Here is a 22518-nt window from a genome sequence, read left to right as displayed (position 1 = left end):
CTGAAGGAAGTGTTTGCCTCGTGGCGCCAGGAGTGGCAGTAACCGGGGGCGACCAGACATCAGTGAGCCGTCTCATCAGTGCCTCACTCTTCTGCGCTTCCTGAGTCCAGCAGTGATGTCACCATCCTTGTTTGACCGTGATGCAGGAATACCTGATGACCGCACCGCACGAACTCTGACCCTCATCGCCAAGGTTACACAGAACCTTGCCAACTCAGCAAGTCTGATCGTGCGTGTGTGTTTGTCTGGGGGAGGGGTTACATTATGTGTATGTTAAAGATGGTGTTTCTGCTGTACAGGATGTGTGTGTGTGTGTAATGTAGATGATGTGTTATACTGGATGTGTGTGTGTGTATGTGTGTTACAGAGGATGTGTGTTTTGTATATGATGTGTGTGTTTTAGAGGATGTGTGTGTTGTAGAGGACATCTGTGTGTTATACTCGATGTGTGTGTTTAGAGGATGTGAGTGTTATAGAAGATGTGTGTGTTGTTGCGGATGTGTGTGTTGTAGAAGATGTGTGTGTTGTAGATTTGCGTGTTGTATGGATGTGTGTGTTACAGAAAATGTGTGTGTTGTAGAGGATGTCTGTGTGTTATATTGGATGTGTGTTTTATAGAAGATGTGTGTGTTGTAGAGGATGTGTGTTTTGTAGAGGATGTTTGTGTGTTGTAGAGGATGAGTGTGTGTTGTAGAGGATGTGTGCGTTGTAGAGGATGTGTGTGTGTATGTGTGTTGTAGAGGATGGGTGTTTTGTAGAGGATGTGTGTGTGTGTTGTAGAGGATGTGTGGTTTGTGGAGGATGTGTGTGTTGTAGAGGATGTGTGTGTGTGTGTTGTAGAGGATGGTTGTTTTTGTAGAGGATGTGTGTGTTTTAGAGGATGTGTGTGTGTGTGTTGTAGAGGATGTGTGTGTTTTAGAGGATGTTTGTGTGTTGTAGAGGATGTGTGTTTTGTAGAGGATGTGTGTATGTTATAGAGGATGTGTGTGTTGTGGAGGATGTGTGTGTGTTGCAGAGGATGGTTGTTTGTAGAGGATGTTTGTGTTGTAGAGGATGTGTGTGAGTGTGTGTGTTTTAGAGGATGTGTGTTTGTAGAGGACGTGTGTTGTTGAGGATATGTGTGCTATAGAGGATGTGCGTATTGTAAAGGATGTGTGTGTGTGTTGTAGAGGATGTGCGTGTTTTAGAGGATGTGTGTGTGTGTGTTGTAGAGTATGCGTGTGTGTGTGTGTTGTAGAGGATGTGTGTGTTTTAGAGGATGTTTGTGTGTTGTAGAGGATGTGTGTTTTGTAGAGGATGTGTGTGTTGTAGAGGATATGTGTGTTGTAGAGTTTGTGTGTGTGTATGTGTGTTGTAGAGGATGTGTGTGTTTTAGAACATGTGTGTGTGTTGTAGAGGATTTGTGTGTTTTAGAGGATGTTTGTGTGTTGTAGAGGATGTGTTTTTTGTAGAGGATGTGTGTGTTGTAGAGGATGTGTGTGTGTGTTATAGAGGATGTCTGTGTTGTAGAGGATGGTTGTTTTGTAGAGGATGTGTGTGTTGTAGAGTATGTGTGTGTGTGTTGTAGAGGATGTGCGTTGTAGAGGATGTGTTTGTTTTAGAGGATGTGTGTGTGTGTTGTAGAGGATGTTTGTGTGTTGTAGAGCAGTGGTTCTCAACCTTTTTGGGGTCCTGGACCCCCTGCGTATTTTTGATCTACCCTGAGGACCCCTCCACCTGATCTTGGGGGAGGGGGGTTGCAATTTGATAGAAACAGTAGAAACTGCATTTTAAATTGCATTATAGCATTTATTCACTCTTTGGGGCAAAAATAAGAGCTTTCAGCTGTAACTTAGATATAGTTAACAAAACAGAATTCTTATGCAGTAACTTTCAGATATATGTAACAAAACAGAATATGTATTCAATAACTTTCAGATATATGTAACAAAACAGAATATGTATTCAGTAACTTTCAGATATATGTAACAACAGAATTTTTATGCAGTAACTTTTAACAATGCAAACGGGAGCGAGATCTCTTATTAAAATACAATAAATTACACTTGTGAAACAGATGTAATTAGAGAAAAAAGTCCTGTTACCCTTTATAGTTTAGGTAGAGAAAGGTCTCAGTCACATTTGAGTAAAATAATCCTATTTCTATAAATGTCATAGGATCTTTTTTTAAAGATATTTTATTTTCTTGTGTGTTGTAGAGGATGGTTGTTTTGAAGAGGTTATTTGTGTTATAGAAGATGTGTGTTTTGTAGAGGACGTGTGTGTGTGTGTATGTTGTAGAGGATGGTTGTTTTGAAGAGGGTATGTGTGTTATAGAAGTTGTATGTTTTGTAGAGGATGTGTGTGTTGTAGAGGGTGTGTGTGTTGTAGATGTGTTTGTTGTATGGATGTATGTGTTATAGAAGATCTGTGCCCTGGAGAGGATGTGTGTGTTGTAGAGGATGTGTGTGTTGTAGCGGTTGTGTGTGTTACAGCAGATGTGTATGTTATAGCGGACGTGTGTAGAGGATATGTACTATGTAAAAGCGAATGTGTGTGTCTTTTAGAAGATGAGTTGTAAAAGATGTGTGTTATAGAGGATGAGTTGTAACGGATGTGTTGTGGGAGTGCAGGAATGAGGAGACGGAGAGATCGAGTCGAGTCAATCCCGTTTACTCGCCACATAAAACAACACCGATACAGCACAATCTCTCCTGGCAACCAGCTGACCAACCGCTAGGCTGCTGCAAACATGGCTCCGCCCCGGAAACCCCAAGCAGTGCCTACGTCAGCACTCTGAACGTCTGCCTTAAAGGAGCAGCAGCCCCTGCTGAATCTACCCTGAAATGTGTATCACCACACAGGCCCCCCAGAATTCACCATCACGACGAAATACAAAACAGTAATGTAACACAACAGTCCTCAGTGAAACAGTCAACGTCTCCGGGGGCGGACCAGGCGGCCAAAACGGCTGCGCTGAATGGGTATGGGGGCGGGGGCAGGGGACAGAGCTGGAGCCCGGGCAGGGGCCGAGGCTGGGCCAGGGGACTGAGAAGGGGGGCGTCCACGCCGCAAGGGCAGGGCCAGTTTGACCGGCTCACCCAGGTCCAAATGAGCAGGCTTGAGACGGTCCACCGAGACCCGCTCTGGCCTGCCCCCCATGTCCACCACAAAGTTCTTAGGCCCCGCTTCCAGGACGCGCAAGGGCCCGTCGTAGGGGGGCTGCAGGGGGGTACGGTGGCTGTCGTGGCGGATGAAGACGTACCTGGCCGACAGCAGATCCTTGGGGACGTAGGACTGAGGGAGGCAGTGGTGAGATGTAGGGATCAGAGCGAAAACGTTGGCACCATCCCGGGCCGCAGACCAGGGGGCCACGGCGTCCGGGAGAAACTCACCCGGGACACGCAGTGGCTGGCTGTAAACCAGCTCGGCAGACGAGGACTGGAGGTCTTCCTTGGGGGCGGAGCGAAGGCCGAGCATGACCCACGGGAGGCGATCGACCCAGTTGCTGTTCGTGAGGTTGGCACGAAGAGCGGCCTTCATAGACCGGTGAAACCGCTCACAAAGTCCGTTGCCCTGCGGGTTCTACGCTTTGGTGCGGTGGAGCTTCACCCCCAGCCCCTCCGCGACTGCAGTCCAGAGCTCTGTCGTGAACTGCGGGCGCCTGTCAGAGGTGAGGTCAACCTGCGTGCCAAAACGGGCCACCCAGGACCCAATGAACGACCAGGCCACCTCAGTAGACGTGGTCAATGACAGGGGAACAGCTTCCGGCCACCTGGTGGTCCTGTCCACCATGGTGAGAAGGTGAGTGAACCCGTGGGAGGGGGGCAGGGGGCCCACCAGGTCCACATTCACATGGTCAAAACGTCTCTCGGGCACCAGGAATGGCGCCAAGGGGGCTTTGGTATGACGGTGTACTTTGGAATGCTGGCACACCACGCAGGAGTCAGCCCAGGCCTTGACGTCCTTCCTGAGGCCGGACCAGACGAACTTGGCCCCCACCAGCTTAGTCGACGCCTTCACACCCGGGTGGGAAAGGCCATGGATAACGTCAAAAACACGGCGCCGCCAGCCGGTGGGCACCATGGGGCGGGGCTGGCCCCTTGGAAACGTCGCAGAGGAGCGTGGCGTTGACGCTGTCAAACACCACATCCTCCAACTGCAGCCCCGTAGGGGCCGTCCGATAGGCCTGGATGTCCGCGTCAGCGGCTTGGTCTGCAGCCTTGGCAGCGTAATCGAGTCCCAAGTGAACGGTCCCTGCCACCGCCCGGGAGAGGCTGTCAGCGACCAAGTTGTCCTTGCCAGCCACGTGCTGGAAGTCCGTGGTAAACTCCGAGACGGCAGAGAGCTGACGCTGTTGGCGCCCAGACCACGGCTCGGAGGTCTTGGCCATGGCAAAAGTCAGCGGCTTGTGGTCGACGAAGGCAGTGAAACGGCAGCCTTCCAACAGGAATCTGAAGTGTCGGGAGGCGAGGAAGAGACCCAGGAGCTACCGGTCGAAGGTGCTGTACTTCCGATCGTTGTCCTTAAGCTGCTTGCTAAAGAAGGCAAAGGGCTGCCAGGCGCCACCCACCCACTGCTCGCCCACTGCCCCGACCGCATAGTCAGAGGCGTCGGTCCTGAGGGCAATCGGGGCAGTGGGGGACGGGTGCGTCAGCAACGCGGCATTGGCCAGCGCAGCCTTGGCGTCGTTGAAGGCTACGTCCATCCCCGGGAACCAGTCTACCTCGCTCCGCGGGGCCTCGTACAAGGGCCGCATGCGGTGAGCTGCGTGGGGAACGAACCTGTTATAAAAGTTCACCATGCCCAAGAACTCCTGCAGGGAGTTCACAGTGCGGGGGCATGGAAAACTGGCGACGGCGTCCACTCTGGCAGGAAGCGGAACGGCTCCTTGCGGGGAGACGCGGTGGCCGAGGAAGTCGATGGACGCCAGGCCAAACTGGTACTCTGGTGGGTTGACTATGAGTCCATGCGCACTGAGCCGCTCGAACAACTGCCGGAGCTGCATCAGGTGCTCCTCCGCGGATGCGCTGGCCACGAGAATGTCATCCAACTAAACAAACAAGAACGGCATATCCCGGAGCACAGAGTCCATCAGCCGCTGCAACGTCCGCGCTGCCCCCTTGAGACCGAAGGGCATCCGCAGGAACTCGAAGAGTACAAACGGCGTGATGACCGCTGTCTTGGGCACGTCTCGAGGGTGGACCGGTACCTGGTGGTAGCTCCGCGCCAAATCTACTTTGGAAAAGATGGTGGCCCCCGCCAGGTGGGCGGAGAAGTCCTGTATGTGCGGGACGGGGTACCGGTCAGGGGTTGTGGGTTGTTGTTCAGGCGACGAAAATCGCCGCAGGGAGGCAAACCGCCGTCAGCCTTAGAAACCATGTGCAGGGGGGAGGCCCACGGGCTTTCCGAGCGACGCACGATGCCGAGGCGTTCCATGGTGGCAAACTCCTCCATGGCGATCGCGAGCTTAGCAGAGTCGAGGTGCCGAGTAAGTGTGTAGACCCCCCGGGGGGTTGTCGGTGGCAATATGGTGCTCCACGCCGTGGTTGGCCACCGCTGACGAGAACGTGGGTGTGGTGAGGTCAGGGAACTCGGCGAGCAGGCGTTGATACGTATCTCCGGCGGCGAGCATGTTTGACAGGCCGAGCGTCCCTGCACCTCCCAGTGTGCACGGGTATGTAGCGAAAGAGACAGCATCGATCAAGCGACGGTTCGTAACATCCACCAGCAGCCTGAAGGCGCACAGGAAGTCCGCGTCCAGGAGGGGAACCGACACCGCGGCCATAACGAAGTCCCAGCCGAAACGCCGCCCGCCGAAACACACCTCCACATACCTGGTGCCGTAGGTACGTATGGGCGTGCCGTTCGCGGCATCCATCCGGGGGCCTTGTCCGTCGGCCATGGTGTCCGCGGCCGATGCAGGCAGGATGCTCCGCTGAGCGCCCGAATCGACCAGCAGCCGCCGGCCAGATGAGGCGTCCTTGATAAACAACAGCCTGCTGTTCTCGCCGACGCTCATAGCTGCTATTGAGCGCCCCCTGGCGTTTCCATGGACGCTGAAGCCGCATGGCGGGCGACACTGCTTGGCCCTGGCACCAAACCTGTTGTGGTAATAACACAGCCCGCTGCTGTCACGCTGGCGGCGGCGGGCAGCCACCGCAGCCGCGGTGCCCGCTGCGTCCTCCGGCGGCGGGGGCGAGGTCTGGGTGGGGAACATCGCATGAACGAACTGCTGCCGGTTGGCGAGGGAAATCCTGTCCGCTTCCGCACCCAGAGCGCGGTAGTCTTTGGTGGAGGAGAGGGGGAGCCGGCTAGCGCTGTGCGCACAGGCGCTGGGAGCTGCCGCAGAAACATATGGGTGAGAATGAAGGAGGGGTCCGCCGAGCCCAAAACGGCCAACATCTTCTCCAGCAGCTCGGAAGGTTTGCTATCGCCGAGTCCGTTGAGTGACAACAGGCGACCCGCCTTCTCCACCTCCGACAGCTGGAAGAGCTGCAAAAGGAAGCCTTGAGTGCGCCGTATTTCCCCACAGCCGGGGGGCTTCCAGTAGCCCCATAGCTCGGGCCGTCATCCGGGCATCCAACGCCGCCACCACATGGAAATACCTCGTACCGTCCCGCGTTATTCCTCCCAGCTCGAACTGGGCTTCAATGTGCTGAAACCATGGCCGGGCGGGGACGGTGCTGCCAAAACTCGGGCATCTTCCCCGTCGCTGCTGAGATGCTAGCGCTAACATGAGCCGTACCGTTAGCATCACTCGGAGCCGGAGCGGTGTCGTCATCGCTTTGGGTCGACACGTTCGTTATCAACGTGCGGGGTCACCAATGTGGGAGTGCAGGGAGGAGGAGACGGAGAGGTCGAGTCGAGTCAATCCCGTTTACTGGCCACACAAAACAACACCGATACAGCACAATCTCTCCTGGCAACAAGCTAACAACTGGGCTGCCGAAAACATGGTTCCACTTCCTGGGAAACTCTAAGCAGTGCCTACTCAGCACTCTGAACGTCTGTCTTAAAGGAGCAGTAGCCCCTGGTTAATCTACCCTCAATTGTGCATCACCACAGTGTCTTATAGAAGATGAGTTTTAAATGATGTTTGTTATACAAGATGAGTTGTAAAGGGTGTGTGTTATAGAGAATGAGCTGTAATGGATGTGTGTTATAGAAGATGAGTCGTAAAGGATGTGTCTTATAGAAGATGAGTTGTAAAGGATGTGTCTTATAGAACATGGACTGTAAAGGATGTGTCTTATAGAAGATGAGTTGTAAAGGATGTGTCTTATAGAAGACGAGTTGTAAAGGATGTATCGTATAGAAGATGAGTTGTAAAGGACGTGTATTATAGAAGATGAGGTGTAAAGGATGTGTCTTACAGAAGATGAGCTGTAAAGGGTTTAATTTATAGAAGATGAGTTGTAAAGGATGTGTAGTTTATAGAAGATGAATTGTAAAGGATGTGTCTTATAAAAGATGAGTTGTAAAGGGTGTAATCTATAGAAGATGAGTTGTAAAGGATGTGTCTTATAGAAGATGGGTTGTAAAGGATGTGTCTTATAGAAGACGAGTTGTAAAGGATGTGTCTTATAGAAGATGAGTTGTAAAGGGTGTGTCTTATAGAAGATGACTTGTAAAGGATTTAATTTATAGAAGACGAGTTGTAAAGGATGTGTCTTATAGAAGATGAGTTGTAAAGGATGTGTCTTATAGAAGATGAGGTGTAAAGGGTGTATCTTATAGAAGATGAGTTGTAAAGTATGTGTCTTATAGAAGATGCGTTGTAAAGGGTGTAATTTATAGAAGATGAGTTGTAAAGGATGTAATTTATAGGAGATGAGCTGTAAAGGATGTATCTTATGGAAGATGAGTTGTAAAAGATGTATCTTATAGAAGATGAGTTGTAAAGGATGTATCTTATAGAAGATGAGTTGTAAAGGATGTGTCTTATAGAAGATGAGTTGTAAAGGATGTATCTTATAGAAGATGAGTTGTAAAGGATGTAATTTATAGAAGATGAGTTGTAAAGGATGTATCTTATAGAAGATGAGTTGTAAAGGATGTATCTTATAGAAGATGAGTTGTAAAGGATATATCTTATAGAAGATGAGTTGTAAAGGATGTATCTTATAGAAGATGAGTTGTAAAGGATGTGTCTTATAGAAGATGAGTTGTAAATGATGTATCTTATAGAAGATGAGTTGTAAAGGATGTAATTTATAGAAGATGAGTTGTAAAGGATGTGTCTGATAGAAGACTAGTTGTACGGACCCCAGACTGTGTTTCAGCTGTAGAAAATGCATCTTACTTGCTATTTACACCTTTTACTCCGTGTGTGTGTGTGTGTGTGTGTGTGTGTGTGTGTGTGTGTGTGTGTGTGCCTGCGCTGTAGGTTTGGTACCAAAGAAGAGTACATGTTGTTTATGAATGACTTTGTTGAGAGGGAATGGGGGAACATGGAACGTTTCCTGCACGAGATCTCTCACCCAGATGGTCTGTCGCACACCGCTGGCTTCGACGGCTACATTGACCTTGGCCGAGAGTTATCCACACTACACACACTGTTGACTGAGTTAGACCAGGTAAACACTGTCTATCTTTCTTTCTGTCTGTCTGTCTATCTGACTGTTTGTCTGCCTGTCTGTCTGTCTGTCTGTCTGTCTGTCTGTCTGTCTGTCTGTCTGTCTGTCTGTCTGTCTGTCTGCCTGCCTGTACATCTGTCTGTATTTCTATCTCTCTGTCTGTCTTCCTGTATTTCTGACCATCTGTCTGTCTGTCTACCTGCCTGACTGTCTGTCTGTCCGTCTGCCTGCCTTAATATCAGGTCCCAAATCCAGCCTTACCCTTGCACTCGTACCATTCCCCATGTTAAGTCTGCCTCTTTCACCCATTTTCAACCAATTAGTTGCAGTGTGAGAAAGTACAGTCTCTAAGTCTCCAATATTAAATCCTGCCCCTGCATCTTAGGCATCATTCCCACTAAGCTGCTCAAAGAGGGATTTTCATCTGTTAGCCCCATTATTCTGAAAATTCTTAATAATTCTCTGGTCTCTGTTTCTTTTCCAGACAGTTTTAAACATGCCATTGTCCACCCAAACCTAATTTAGACTCCCCCCCATCCTTAAGTAACTACAGTCAATCTCCATATTGTGTTTTTTAATCTACGTTTCTGGAGCGAGTAATTTCATCTCCATTGATATCTTTTAAAGTGTCCAGCCCCTCTCCAGGAATTTGGTACCAGAGCCCATGCTATGTGTGGAGTCGAGCCCAACTATATTTAGTTGGTACGGCTCCACCTCCCGCACCAGCTCAGGGTCCTTCCCTGCCAGAGAGCTGACATTCCACATCCTGAGGACCAATCTGCGATGCCAGAAGTCGGCACGCCTCGGTCCCTGCCTTTGCTTGCAACCCAGCCAGCATTGCACCCTGCCCCAATGCTCATCCTCGCTTTTGTTGGGTCCACTGGGTGTTGGCTTGATGTTGTTGTTTTTTTCAGGCTGTGCCTGACCGGGCTCCATGGCTCAAGGCCCAGCCATCAGACGCTCACTGGTGAGCTCTTTTCCCGGGTCCAGCTCTAGGAGGGGTCCCTGGTTTTCCTTTTCGGGGCAAGGTGCTGTAGCCCTGCTGGTGTTCTTTCATTGGGTTTCTTAGGAAACCCAATGAAATCCAATGTCCGGAGAGTGTGCTCCATTTATCAGGGCATCACATTGCTCACCCTCCCTGGGAAAGTCTACTCTAAGGTGCTGAAAAGGAGGCTACGGCCGATTGTCAAACCTCAGATCCAGGAGGAACAATGCGGATTCCGTCCTGGCCATGGAAAAACGAGCCAACTCTTTACCCTTGTGGAAGTGCTGAGGGAGGCATGGGAGTTTGACCAGTCAGTCTACATGTGTTTTGTGGACTTGGAGAAGGCTTAAGACTGAGTACCCCGGGGCACTCTGTGGTGGGTACTGTGGAAGTATGGGGCACCAGGGCAGTTGCTTCAAGCCATCCGGTCCTTGTATCAGACTCCACCAAGGTTGTCCTTTGTCTCCGATTATGTTTGTGATATTCATGGACAGGATCTCAGGGTGCAGCCAAGGTGAGGAGTGTGTCCATTTTGGAAACCTGAGTTGCATCTCTGCTCTTCGCAGATGATGTGGTTTTGTTGGCTTCATCAGAATGTGACATCCAGCATGCACTGGGGCGATTTACAGCTGAGTGTGAAATGGCTGGGATGAGAGTCAGCACCTCCAAGTCTGAGCCCATGGTTCTCTACTGGAAAATGGTGGATTGCTCACCCCGGGTTAGGGATGAGTTGTTGCCTCAAGTGAAGGAGTTAAAGTATCTCGGGTTCTTGTTCACGAGTGACGGTAAGATGGAGCGGGAGATTGACAGGTGGCTTGGTGCAGCATCAGCAGTAATGCGGACGTTGTACCGGACCGTTATGGTGAAGAGGGAGCTGAGCCAGAAGGCAAAGCTCTCAATTTACCAGTCAGTCTTCATTCCAACCCTCACCTATGGTCATGACCTTTGGATAGTGATCGAAAGGGTCAGATCGCGGATACAAGCAGCTGAAATTAGTTTCCTCTGTAGGGTGTCTGGGCTCAGCCTTAGAGATAGGTTGAGGAGCTCAGACACCCGGAGAGAGCTCGGAGTAGAGCCGCTAATCCTTTGTGTCAAAAGGAGCCAGTTGAGGTGATTTGGGCATCTGATTAGGATGCCTCCTGGGCACCTTCCTTTGGAGGGTTTCTGGGCACGTCCAACTGGGAGGATACCCCGTGGTAGACCCAGAACTCGCTGGAGGGACTACATGTCCAGTCTTTCCTGGGAACGTCTTTGGATCTCCCAGGAGGAGCTGGAAGGCGCTGCTAGGGAGAGGGACATCTGGAGTGCCCTACTTAGCTTGCTGTCGCCACGACCCGACCTCGCAGAAGTAGCTGATTATGAGATGAGATGAGATGAGATGATTTCTTTTATGAACACTAATAGTGTCTTCAACGGCCTGGTTTTAGAGCACTTCATAGTACCGAGACAGCTCTAGTTAAGGTCACTAATGACTGCAGACAGAGGTGACTACTCGATTTTAGTTCTTTTAGACGTAAGTTCTGTCTTTGACACAGCCGATCACAAAATCTTCTTACATCACTTAGGGACTTGGGTTGACATCAAGGGCTCGGCTCTTAGTTTATCACGCTTTTACCTCACCAACATAACTTTTTTCTGTTGTTCTGAGTAACTACTTCCTCGGTGGCTCAGTTGGTGTTTTGGTGTCCCCCAAGGCTCAGTTCTTGGCACCCTATTTTCTATATACATGCTGCCCCTTGGCCAGGTCATTCAATATCATGATGTTTTATGATTTTTAGGGTCTTGAACTTTCAGTCATTCTGCCCCCCGCCTATGACACTCTCTCCCACATTGACTCTCTTTCAACCTTCACATCCCATCTCAAAATGTACCTTTTCAAACCGGCATATTCAGTCTGACCCACACTTCATTGAGTTTTGTGCAGATGATGCTTTTATACTTATCGGTTGTATTAACTTTTTTTGTTTACCCTGCTTTGTTTTGATTTTATGCTGTCTGATAGTGCTGCTTGTTTTTTGTTTGTTTTTTAAACTGTGTTCTCTAAGGTGTCCTTAAGTGCTCTGAAAGGTGCCCACAAATAAAATGTGTTGTTATTATTATTTTATGCTGATGACACTCAGTTATACATGCCTCTAAAACCCACAGATCCTGGCACCCTAGCAAATATCACAATTTGCTTCTCTTGACATTAAATCCCGGATGTCCGAAAAATTTATTAAATTTAATAACGATAGGTCTGAGGTCATTCTGTTGGGTCTCCCAAATTCCATCAGCCCTTTTGGTGCTAATCTTGGTGGTCTGACAGGTAGTCTTCTCTCTTCTTCTCTCATTGTCTACCTGTCTTTCTCTCTGCCTGTTTTTGAATCTGTTGGCCTTTCCATCCATCTGTCTGTCTGTCTCTTTTCCTTTTTATCTGCAGGCCTGTCTGTCTAAGCTTGGTCCTCTGCCATGTATCCTGAGAGAAGTGTCTGCAGCTCTGGCCAATCCAGGGGGTGTAGCCAATCCAGGGGGTATGGCCAATCCAGGGTGCATTCCCATCACTTCACCAGAGCCTCAGCGTGTTGTTTCTCCGCCCCCTCTGTCTCCACCCCTCTCCCCTCCTTTGGCAACCTGCAGTCTGTCCTTGGGTCTGCAGGGCAGCGGGGGACTAGACAGCGGGTTAGCATCTTATCTAAACCAATTAAAACTAGTTTCTAGTCTAGACTGGACAGCAAGGTAGCATCATATCTAAACCAATTGAAACTAGTTTCTAGTCTAGACTGGACAGCAGGTTAGCATCCTATCTAAACCAATTGAAACTAGTTTCTAGTCTAGACTGGACAGCAGGTTAGCATCTTATCTAAACCAGTTAAAACTGGTTTCTAGTCTAGACTGGACAGCAGGTTAGCATCATATCTAAACCAGTTAAAACTAGTTTCTAGTCTAGACTGGACAGCAGGTTAGCATCATATCTAAACCAATTGAAACTAGTTTCTAGTCTAGACTGGACAGCAGGTTAGCATCATATCTAAACCAATTGAAACTGGTTTCTAGTCTAGACTGGACAGCAGGTTAGCATCTTATCTAAGCTAGTTAAAAACAGTTTCTAGTCTAGACTGGACAGAAGGTTAGCATCATATGTAAACCAATTAAAACTAGTTTCTAGTCTAGACTGGACAGCAGGTTCGCTGGGTACATTAATGAGTTAGTAGTTGTAAGTGGGGCATCAGGGTATACTATTGGGACAGTAAATAGGTGTAGCTTATCAGCGTATATTAATGTCGCAGCAGATCCTAATTGGGTATAAAAATCTATTAGTGAGGCAGTAAATGTAATCAGGTATCAGTAATTTTGTGGGGCAGTAGATGTAGTAGTTTGGTATCAGGGTATTAATGGTCAAGTAGATGGTAGAGGGATATCAGGTTATGGTAATGGGACAGTAGATAGTGGTGAGGTATCAGGGTAAACATGTGACATTCTAGTAGATCTGATTTATTCCCTTTACTTAATGTAGCACTGTTTTATACAGTGTCATGAAAGGCTATTCTTCCCCTTTCTGATTTCACTGGACAACAAAGATTTTGCTACCTAGGGTCTGTGGTGGTGTAGCGGTCTAAGCATCAGCTTTGTGTCGATGCAGTTGCCCACTGGGGACCAAGGTTCGTACCCCGGTCTCGCCAGCTCCGACTATGGCCAGACTTGACAAAGCAGCAATAATTGGCAATGCTGTCTTCGGGAGGGGGGAGGAGTCGGCTTGTGTTCGTCACATGAATACGTCTCTGTGTGTGTTGGAAAAAGCAATGGTTCGGCCTGGATTCACCTTGTCACGAAAGTTGCGAGACGTCTCCTTCGAGACTGCTGGCCAGAGGGATGCAGTTGGCGAATGCGTGCAGTACAAGGGTGGGTGTTTGACCTAAAAAAAAAACAGGGATCGATTGGCCACTAAATTGGGAGAAAAAAAGGAAAAATCAGAAATAAATTTATGGAAAAAAAAATTGCTTCCTGAACACTTTTGGGTGTGTTTATGAATTTTGGGTTGCTGATCACAAAAATCGCCTTAAAATGTTCCTATCACTTACCGTTTTGTAGATATAACTTATTTTGTGATTTCCCGTCATATTTTAAGTCTACTGGTATATTGCCCACAAAGCAAGTTGTTTTGGTCAGTCCAAGCATACCTGGGCATGCACTCAGTGTAGCTGCTATGCAGCCTGGGCATGCTTAGCCAGGTTAGATGCTGGCACACCAGTACAAAAATTTCGATCTTTCTGAACCGTCAAGAACATTTGACAAACTTCTTTACACAGGTTTACAACCTGTTTCTGCACTGACACTGATGGATTGTTCATGGCTTTAGGTCGTGTGCAGGACCCACAACAATGGCGTCTTTTTATGGATTCGTCAAAGTTCAGTCTGAAAGCTGTCTTGTTACACAATGGCAGTGTCCACCCTTCAGTACCCACTGGCTATGCAGTACACATGAAAGAAACCTACAATAACATGGAAGTGTTGTTGAAACACATACAGTACAACAATTATGACTGGAACATCTGTGGTGATGTAAAAGTATTGACACTGCTACTAGGAAGCAGCTCGGATATACAAAGTACTGTTGTTTCCTGTGTGAATGGGATAGCCGTGCTACAGAGTCACATCACATTAGAAAGAACTGGCTGCTCCGTAAGCATTTCACTCCAGGGTAGAAAAGTGTGGTGCATAAACCACTTGCCCACCCAACACAGATTTTTCTGCCTCCTCGTCACATAAAACACGGACTGATGAAACATGCTGTGAAAACAGTGAACAAAGAAGTTGATGGGTTTCACTATTTGAGACAGATGTTTCCAACAATAACTGATGCCAAGATGAAGGAAGGCATTTTGTTGGTCCCCAAATCAGACAGGTCACCAATGACAGGGAGGTAGAAGATCTGCTAGTGGGACAGAGAAAATAACATGGAAGGCATTTTGGATGTTGTTGAGAATTTTCTTGCAACTACAGAGCACCAAACTAAACTGAGCTTCTTGACAACATGCTTAAATCATACAACACCACGAAGTGCAACACGTCATTGAAAATGAATCTTCTGCATCACACTTGGACTTCTTCCCTGCTGGTCTTGGTGCAGTCAGTGAGGAACATGGTGAAAGGTTTCACCAGGACATTGGACCATGAAAAAGATGTATCGGGGACAACAGGAATCCATCAATGCTGGCCGACTGTTGTTGGACACTGACATGAGAGACACAAGATGCTGAGTACAAACCAAAATCATCTGCAGAACATTTGAAGCTCAGTTGAACTAACACAGTGTGTCAGCATCATTGTGTGATTAAACATGTTAAATTCAATAAGTTATTTTAATGTCTCTCCAAATCCCTATGTGATACAGCACATCTGAAATTATTGTTGTGTTCATCTTGACATTTTCTATCATCTCTTTTTTTTTCAGGAAGCAAAACATTTGAAAAGTTTTTATCCAGTGTTTCTTCTATTTTTGCATATATGTCACACTGAATGGTTTCAAATCTTCATACAAAATGTAATACAAGACAAGGAGAACTCGAGTAAACAGAAAATCTCATCTCATCTTCAGCTGCTTCTCCAGGATCGTGTCGTGGTGGCAGCAAGCTAAGTAGGGCACTCCAAACGTCCTTGTCTCCAGCAACACCCTCCAGCTCCTCCTGGGGAGGACGCTTCTAAGATGTTCCCTGGCCAGATTGGACATGTAGTCCCTCCAGCGAGTTCTGGGTCTACCCCGGGTCTCCTCCCAGTTGGATGTGCCCGGAAAACCTCCAAAGGAAGGCGCCCAAGAGGCATCCTAATCAGATGCCTGAACCACATCAACTGGCTCCTTTCGACACGAAGGAGCAGCGGCTCTACTCCGAGCTCCTCCGGTTGTCCGAGCTCCTCACCCTATCTCTAAGGCCGAGCCCAGACACCCTACGGAGTAAACTCATTTCAGCCGCTTGTATCCGCGAGCTCACCCTTTCAGTCACTACCCAAAGCTCATGACCATAGGTGAGGGTTGGAACGAAGATTGACTGGTAAATTGAGAGCTTTGCCTTCCGGCTCAGCTCCCTCTTCACCACAATGGTCCGGTACAATTTCCGCATTACTGCTGATGCTGCACCAATCTGCCTGTCAATCTCCCGTTCCATCCAACCCTCACTCGTGAACAAGACCCCGAGATACTTAAACTCCTTCACTTGAGGCAACAACTCATCCCCAACACGGAGTGAGCAATCCACCATTTTCTGGTAGAGAACCATGGCCTCAGACTTGTAGGTGCTGACTCTCATCCCGGCCATTGCACACTTAGCTGCAAACTGCCCCAGTGTGCGCTGGAGATCACGTTCCGATGAAGCCAACAAAACCACATCATCTGGTAAGAGCAGATATGCAATTCCGAGGTTCCTAAAATGGACACACTCACCTTGGCTGCACCCTTAGATCCTGTCCATGAATATCACAAACATAATCGGAGACAAAGAACAACCTTGGTGGAGTCCGATAACCACCGGAAACATGTTTGGACACCGCTCTCACTTTGGTTATTCAAGGACCGGATGACTTGTAGCAACTGCCCCGTTACCCCATGCTCCCGCAGTTTCCCCAACAGAGTACCCCAAGGTACACGGTTGTAACCCTTCTCCAAGTCTACAAAACACATGTAGACTGGCTGGTCAAACTCCCATGTCTACCTCAGCACTTCCCCAAGGGTAAAGAGTCAGTCCGTTGTTCCATGGCCAGGACGGAATCCGTATTGTTCCTCCTGAATCTGAGGTTTGACAATGGTTCAGAGCCTCCTTTCCAGCACCCCAGAGTAGGCTTTCCTAGGGAGGCTGAGCAGTGTGATGCCCCGACAATTGGAGCACTCCCTTCGGTCCCCTTTTTTTGAATATGGGAACCACCAACCCAGTCTGCCACTCCACAGGCACTGTCCCCGACCTCCATACAACACTGAAGAGGCATGTCAGCCAAGACAGCCCAACAATGTCCAGAGCCTTCAGCATCTCAGGGCGAATCTCATCCACACCTGGTACCTTGCCATCGAGGAGCTACTTAACTACCTTAGAGACCTCTGCCAGATATATGGGGGGGGGGCTTCCTCCGAGTCTTCAGACTCTACCTCCTCCACTGAGGACATTAGCCGGGTTCAGGAGCTCCTCAAAGTATTCTTTCCACTGCCCGACACCATCCCCAGTCCGGGTCAGCGATTCCCCTCCCTGGCTGAACACAGGCTGAGTCAAGCCCTGCTTCCCCTTCCTGAGTCACCGGATGCTTTGCCAGAACTTCGTTGAGGCCAACCGAAAGTCCTCCTCCATAGCCTCGCCGAACTCCTCCCACATCCGAGTTTTTGCTTCCGCAACAACCAAAGCCGCAGCCCCTCTGGCCTCCCGGTACCTGTCTGCTGCTTCAGGGTACTCCTGGGCCAACCAAGCCTGAAAGCCTTCCTTCTTCAGCCTGACAACTTCCCTCATCGCTGGTGTCTACTAGCGCATTCTTAAGTTGCCGCCTTTGCAGGCACCAATGAACTTATGACCTCAGCTGCTACATCTAAAATAGAGGCTTTGAACATGGCCCACTCAGACTCCATGTGCCCAGCCTCCCTCTGGATACACAATAACTTCTTCCGGAGGTGGAAGTTGAAGACGTCACAGACAGGGGCCTCTGCCAGACATTCCAAATTCACCCTAACTACACATTTGGGTTTGCCAGGTTTGTCCGGTAGCCTTCCCCACCATGCGATCCAACTCACCACCAGGTAGTAATCAGTTGACAGCTCTGCTCCTCTCTTCACCCGAGTGTCCAAAACATACGGCTGCAGATCTGATGATACAACCACAAAGTGTATCATCGATCTTCGGCCTAAGGTGATCTGGTATCAAGTACACTTATGAACTATCTAATATTCAAACATGGTGTTTGTTATGGCCAATCCATGACTCGCACAGAAGTCCAGTAACAAGGCACCGCTCGGGTTCCAATCGGGGAGGCCATTCCTCCCAATCACCCCCCTCCAGATTTCTCCATCGTTACCCACGTGAACATTGAAGTCCCCCAGCAGAACTATAGAGTCCCCTGGTAGAACCCTATCCAGGACACTAACCAGAGACTCCAAGAAGGCCGGATATTCCAAACTGCTATTCGGTGCACAAGCACACAAAACACTCAGAGCCCTCCCCCCAGCGACTCACAGTTGTTTAGAGACAACCCTCTCATTCCACAAGGAGAACTCCCAACACGGTGGTGCTCAACCAGGATCTTGTGAATATCTCCACATCTGCCCGGTGCCTATCGCCTTGGCCAACTCCGGAAAAGTTGAGGGTCCAGCCCCTCTCCAGGAATTTTGGTACCAGAGCCCATGCTATATGTAGAGGTGAGCCCAACTATATCTAGTTGGTACCGCTCCACCTCCCACACCAGCTCAGTCTCCTTCCCTACCAAAGAGGTGACATTCCACATCCCGAGGACCAGTCTGTGATGCAGGAAGTCGGCACGCCCCGGTTCCTGCCTTTGCCTGCCACCCGACTTGCATTGCACCCTACCCCAATGCTCATCTCCGCGGTTGATGGGTCCAAGGGGTGGTGGCTCCATGTTGTTTTTTTGGGCTGGGCCCGACCGAGCCCCATGGGCCAAGGCCCGGCCACCAGACGCTTGCTCCCTTCCCAGGTCCGGCCCCAGGAGGTGCTGTGGCTCTGCTGTTGTAAATTTACTGGATTTCTTAGGAATTGCTCTTAGTCTGGCCCTTTCCCTGGGACCAATTTCCCCTTCAAGAATTGCCACCTTAATGTGGTGGAGGGGTTTGGGTGTCCTGGTGATCCTGGTAGCTGTGTTGTCGGGGGGAAATAGCTTCTGGTAGGGTCTCCCAAGGCAAATTGGTCCCAGGGGAGGTGCCGGACTAAGAGCAATTCCCAAGAAACCCAATAAATACGAAATACAGTTTTTAAATGATAATTTCATTTGCTGAAGGACATAAGTTATCCAACACCCATATCCCCCATGTGAAAAAGTAATTGCCCCCCTGAACTTAACCGGTTGTGCCACTTTTAGCAGCAACAACTGCAACCAAATGCTTCCTATAATTGGAGGCCATTCTTTCACTTCAGTGTCGAGGAATATGACCCTCTCTTTTCTGCAGAACTCCTGTAATTCATTGACATTGGAGGGATTTCAAGCATGGACAGCTCGTTTAAGGTCCTGCCACAGCATCTTGATGGATCATGAGACCACTCCAAAAGCTTAATTTTGTTTCTTTTGAGCCATTTTGAGATAGACTTACTCTTGTATTTTGGATGATTTTACTGCTGCATAACCCAATTACACTTCAGCTTCAGATCACAGATTGATGACCAGACATTCTCCTTCAGAATTTTCTGGTAGAGAGCAGAATTCGTGGTTCCTTATATGATGGCATGTCTTTCAGGCCCTGAGGTAGCAAAGGATCCCCACGCCATCACACTACAACCAACATGTTTGACTGTTGACATGATGATCTTGTTTTGACATGCTGAGTTTTCTTTATGCCAGAAATAATGGGATCTGCGTCTTCCAAATAGTTCCACTGTTGACTCCTGTCCACAGAGCATTATCCCAAAAGGCTTTAGGGTCATCAATCTGTTTTTGTTTTTTTTGCAAATGTGAGACTGTGGTGATACACAATTGAGGGTAAATTCAGCAGGGGCTGCTGCTCCTTTAAGGCAGAGGTTATGAATGCTGACGTAGGTACTGCTTAGGGTTTCCGGGGTGGAGCCATGTTTGCAGCAGCCTAGCGGTTAGCTGGTTGCCAGGAGAGATTGTGATGTATCGGTGTTGTTTTGTGTGGCGAGTAAACAGAATTGACTCGACTCGATCTCTCTGTCTCCTCATTCCTGCACTCCCACAAGACGATCACTAATGTTTCTCTGAATTAGCAGTGGTTTGCGCCTTGCAACTCTCCCATCAATTCCATTTTGCCCAGTCTTATTCTTATTGTTGAATTATGAACATGTTTTGTTTTTGGTTTTTTTGTGTATTTTTTGTGACTCTCTGGATGAGTCATCGCTGCACTTTTGGAGGAATTTTGGTAGGTCAGCGACTCCTGGGAAGATTCACCACAGTTCCAAGTTTTCTCAATTTGGAGACAGTGGTTCTCACCGTGGTTCGCTGGAGTCCCAGAGCCTTAGAAATGGCTTAGTAACCCTTTCCAGACTGATATATCTCAACAACTTTTTTCCTCATCTCTTCTGGAATTCCTTTTGATGGTGGTGTAGTGTGCTACTTGTTAAGACCTTGTAGCCTACCTCACATGATGGTGAGGTTCCGTATAAGTCATGTTTAGACCTTTTAGCCTACCTCACATGATGGTGAGGTTCCGTATAAGTCATGTTTAGACCTTGTAGCCTACTTCTCATGATGGTGAGGTTCTGTATAAGTCACGATTAGACCTTGTAGTCTACCTCACATGATGGTGAGGTTCTGTATAAGTCATGTTTAGACCTTGTAGCCTACCTCACATGATGGTGAGGTTCTGTATAAGTCATGTTTAGACCTTGTAGCCTACCTCACATGATGGTGAGGTTCCGTATAAGTCATGTTTAGACCTTGTAGCCTACTTCTCATGATGGTGAGGTTCTGTATAAGTCATGTTTAGACCTTGTAGCCTACCTCACATGATGGTGAGGTTCCGTATAAGTCATGTTTAGACCTTGTAGCCTACTTCTCATGATGGTGAGGTTCTGTATAAGTCATGTTTAGACCTTGTAGCCTACCTCACATGATGGTGAGGTTCTGTATAAGTCATGTTTAGACCTTGTGGCCTACTTCTCATGATGGTGAGGTTCTGTATAAGTATGTTTAGACCTTGTAGCCTACCTCACATGATGGTGAGGTTCCATGTAAGTCATGTTTAGACCTTGTAGCCTACTTCTCATGATGGTGAGGTTCTGTATAAGTCATGTTTAGACCTTGTAGCCTACCTCACATGATGGTGAGGTTCCATGTAAGTCATGTTTAGACCTTGTAGCCTACTTCTCATGATGGTGAGGTTCTGTATAAGTCATGTTTAGACCTTGTAGCCTACTTCTCATGATGGTGAGGTTCTGTATAAGTAATGTTTAGACCTTGTAGCCTACCTCACATGATGGTGAGGTTCCATGTAAGTCATGTTTAGACCTTGTAGCCTACTTCTCATGATGGTGAGGTTCTGTATAAGTCATGTTTAGACCTTGTAGCCTACCTCACATGATGGTGAGGTTCCATGTAAGTCATGTTTAGACCTTGTAGCCTACTTCTCATGATGGTGAGGTTCTGTATAAGTCATGTTTAGACCTTGTAGCCTACTTCTCATGATGGTGAGGTTCTGTATAAGTCATGTTTAGACCTTGTAGCCTACCTCACATGATGGTGAGGTTCCGTATAAGTCATGTTTAGACCTTGTAGCCTACTTCTCATGATGGTGAGGTTCTGTATAAGTCATGTTTAGACCTTGTAGCCTACCTCACATGATGGTGAGGTTCCGTATAAGTAATGTTTAGACCTTGTAGCCTACTTCTCATGATGGTGAGGTTCTGTATAAGTCATGTTTAGACCTTGTAGCCTACTTCACATGATGGTGAGGTTCCGTATAAGTCATGTTTAGATCTTGTAGCCTACCTCACATGAAGGTGAGGTTCTGTATAAGTCATGTTTAGACCTTGTAGCCTACCTCACATGATGGTGAGGTTCTGTATAAGTCATGTTTAGACCTTGTAGCCTACCTCACATGATGGTGAGGTTCTATACAAGTCATGTTTAGGTTCAACAGAGCTGCCAGTAACAAGCCTGGGTGTGTCTGCTCTAATTGAGTCCACTAATCAATTCAATTTGGTTAATTGGTTGATTGAGTAACTAAGGGGGCAAATGTTTTTTTCAGTCAGGGTCAGCTGGTGATGGAACTTTTTCCTTAAATAGATAAAATGATTTAAAAATTGAATATTGTGTTTACTTGGGTTCTCTTAGTCTTATATTACATTTTGTACAAAGATCTGGAACAATTAAGTATGACAAATATGCAAAAATAGAGGAGATCAGGAAGGGGGTAAATATTAACTTCACGGCACGTTTTCGATGTATTTATTTATTTCATCCCCATGACAACGTGTGTGTGTGTGTGTGTGTGTGTGTGTGTGTGTGTGTGTGTGTGTAGGTTGGTGGACTTTACCAGGCTTCCGTCCCCTACTCCAGAGAACAAAGACTTGTTCTTTGTCACTAAAGGATCCAGTCTACAGCCTGCAGCAGGTAGCTCTATGCATCCTAACCCTTGATCTTTGACCCTAACCCCTTAACCTATAACCTTTAAGTCTTCACGGATATAAACCAAGTCCAGTTGCACTCGATTCAATTCCTTTGGATAACCATGACCTGGACGAATGAGAACATTCACAGACAACCTTTAACCCTTCTGTTGAGAGAAGTGTAGATTCTGGAATGTTTTGAAGTGTCAGCATTTGGAAAAAAAAAACATCTCATGCTGTGCATATGAGCCGTGACAGGAAGTGATGCGTTACACTTCAGTCAGCAGTGGTTGGTCCACCAGAGAAGATGAGGTCGACACTCCTCTCTGGTTGGTCCACCAGAGAGGAGAAGGTGGAAACTCCTCTATGGTGAACCAACCAGAGAGAGGCTCTGGTTGGTCCAACAGAGAGGAGACCAACCAGAGAGAAGCTCTGCTTGGTCCACCAGAGAGGAGTTTCCACCTTCTCTCTGGTGGACCAAGCTCTGCTTGGTTAATCAAAAATAATTTATTAACACGAGACAGTAATAGATATTTCTTTAGGTAGTGACCAGTAATACCCCCCCCCAAAAAAAGAGAGTTTATGGCACAGCCAAAGAGGAACATCAAAGATAGTCAGCTGTGAAAGATAGTAATCTAATGGAACAGATAGTAATTAATGGAAAAGATAGTAAATAATGGAACAGATAGCAATCTAATGGAGTAGATAGTAATCTAATTGAATATATTGTGATCTAATG

The 22518-nt window shown here is 47.9% G+C and overlaps 1 protein-coding gene across 1 annotated transcript in view; it reads left to right on the top strand.

The window, feature by feature from the left end:
• The window catches only part of LOC130111005 (disabled homolog 2-interacting protein-like), a 145569-nt gene that overhangs the window by 65493 nt on the left and 57558 nt on the right, over positions 1-22518 (top strand). The window contains 5 exon segments of the mRNA XM_056278076.1: positions 1-36; positions 38-237; positions 8369-8558; positions 11963-12201; positions 21692-21783. The exon segment at positions 1-36 is cut by the window's left edge and continues 15 nt beyond it. Coding sequence (XP_056134051.1) covers positions 1-36; positions 38-237; positions 8369-8558; positions 11963-12201; positions 21692-21783 — 757 coding nt within the window.

Source organism: Lampris incognitus, chromosome 1, assembly GCF_029633865.1.
Source record: "Lampris incognitus isolate fLamInc1 chromosome 1, fLamInc1.hap2, whole genome shotgun sequence".
Lineage (NCBI taxonomy): Eukaryota > Metazoa > Chordata > Actinopteri > Lampriformes > Lampridae > Lampris > Lampris incognitus.
The sequence above is the reverse complement of the archived record's forward strand: the minus strand, read 5'-3'. Positions and strand labels throughout refer to the sequence as shown.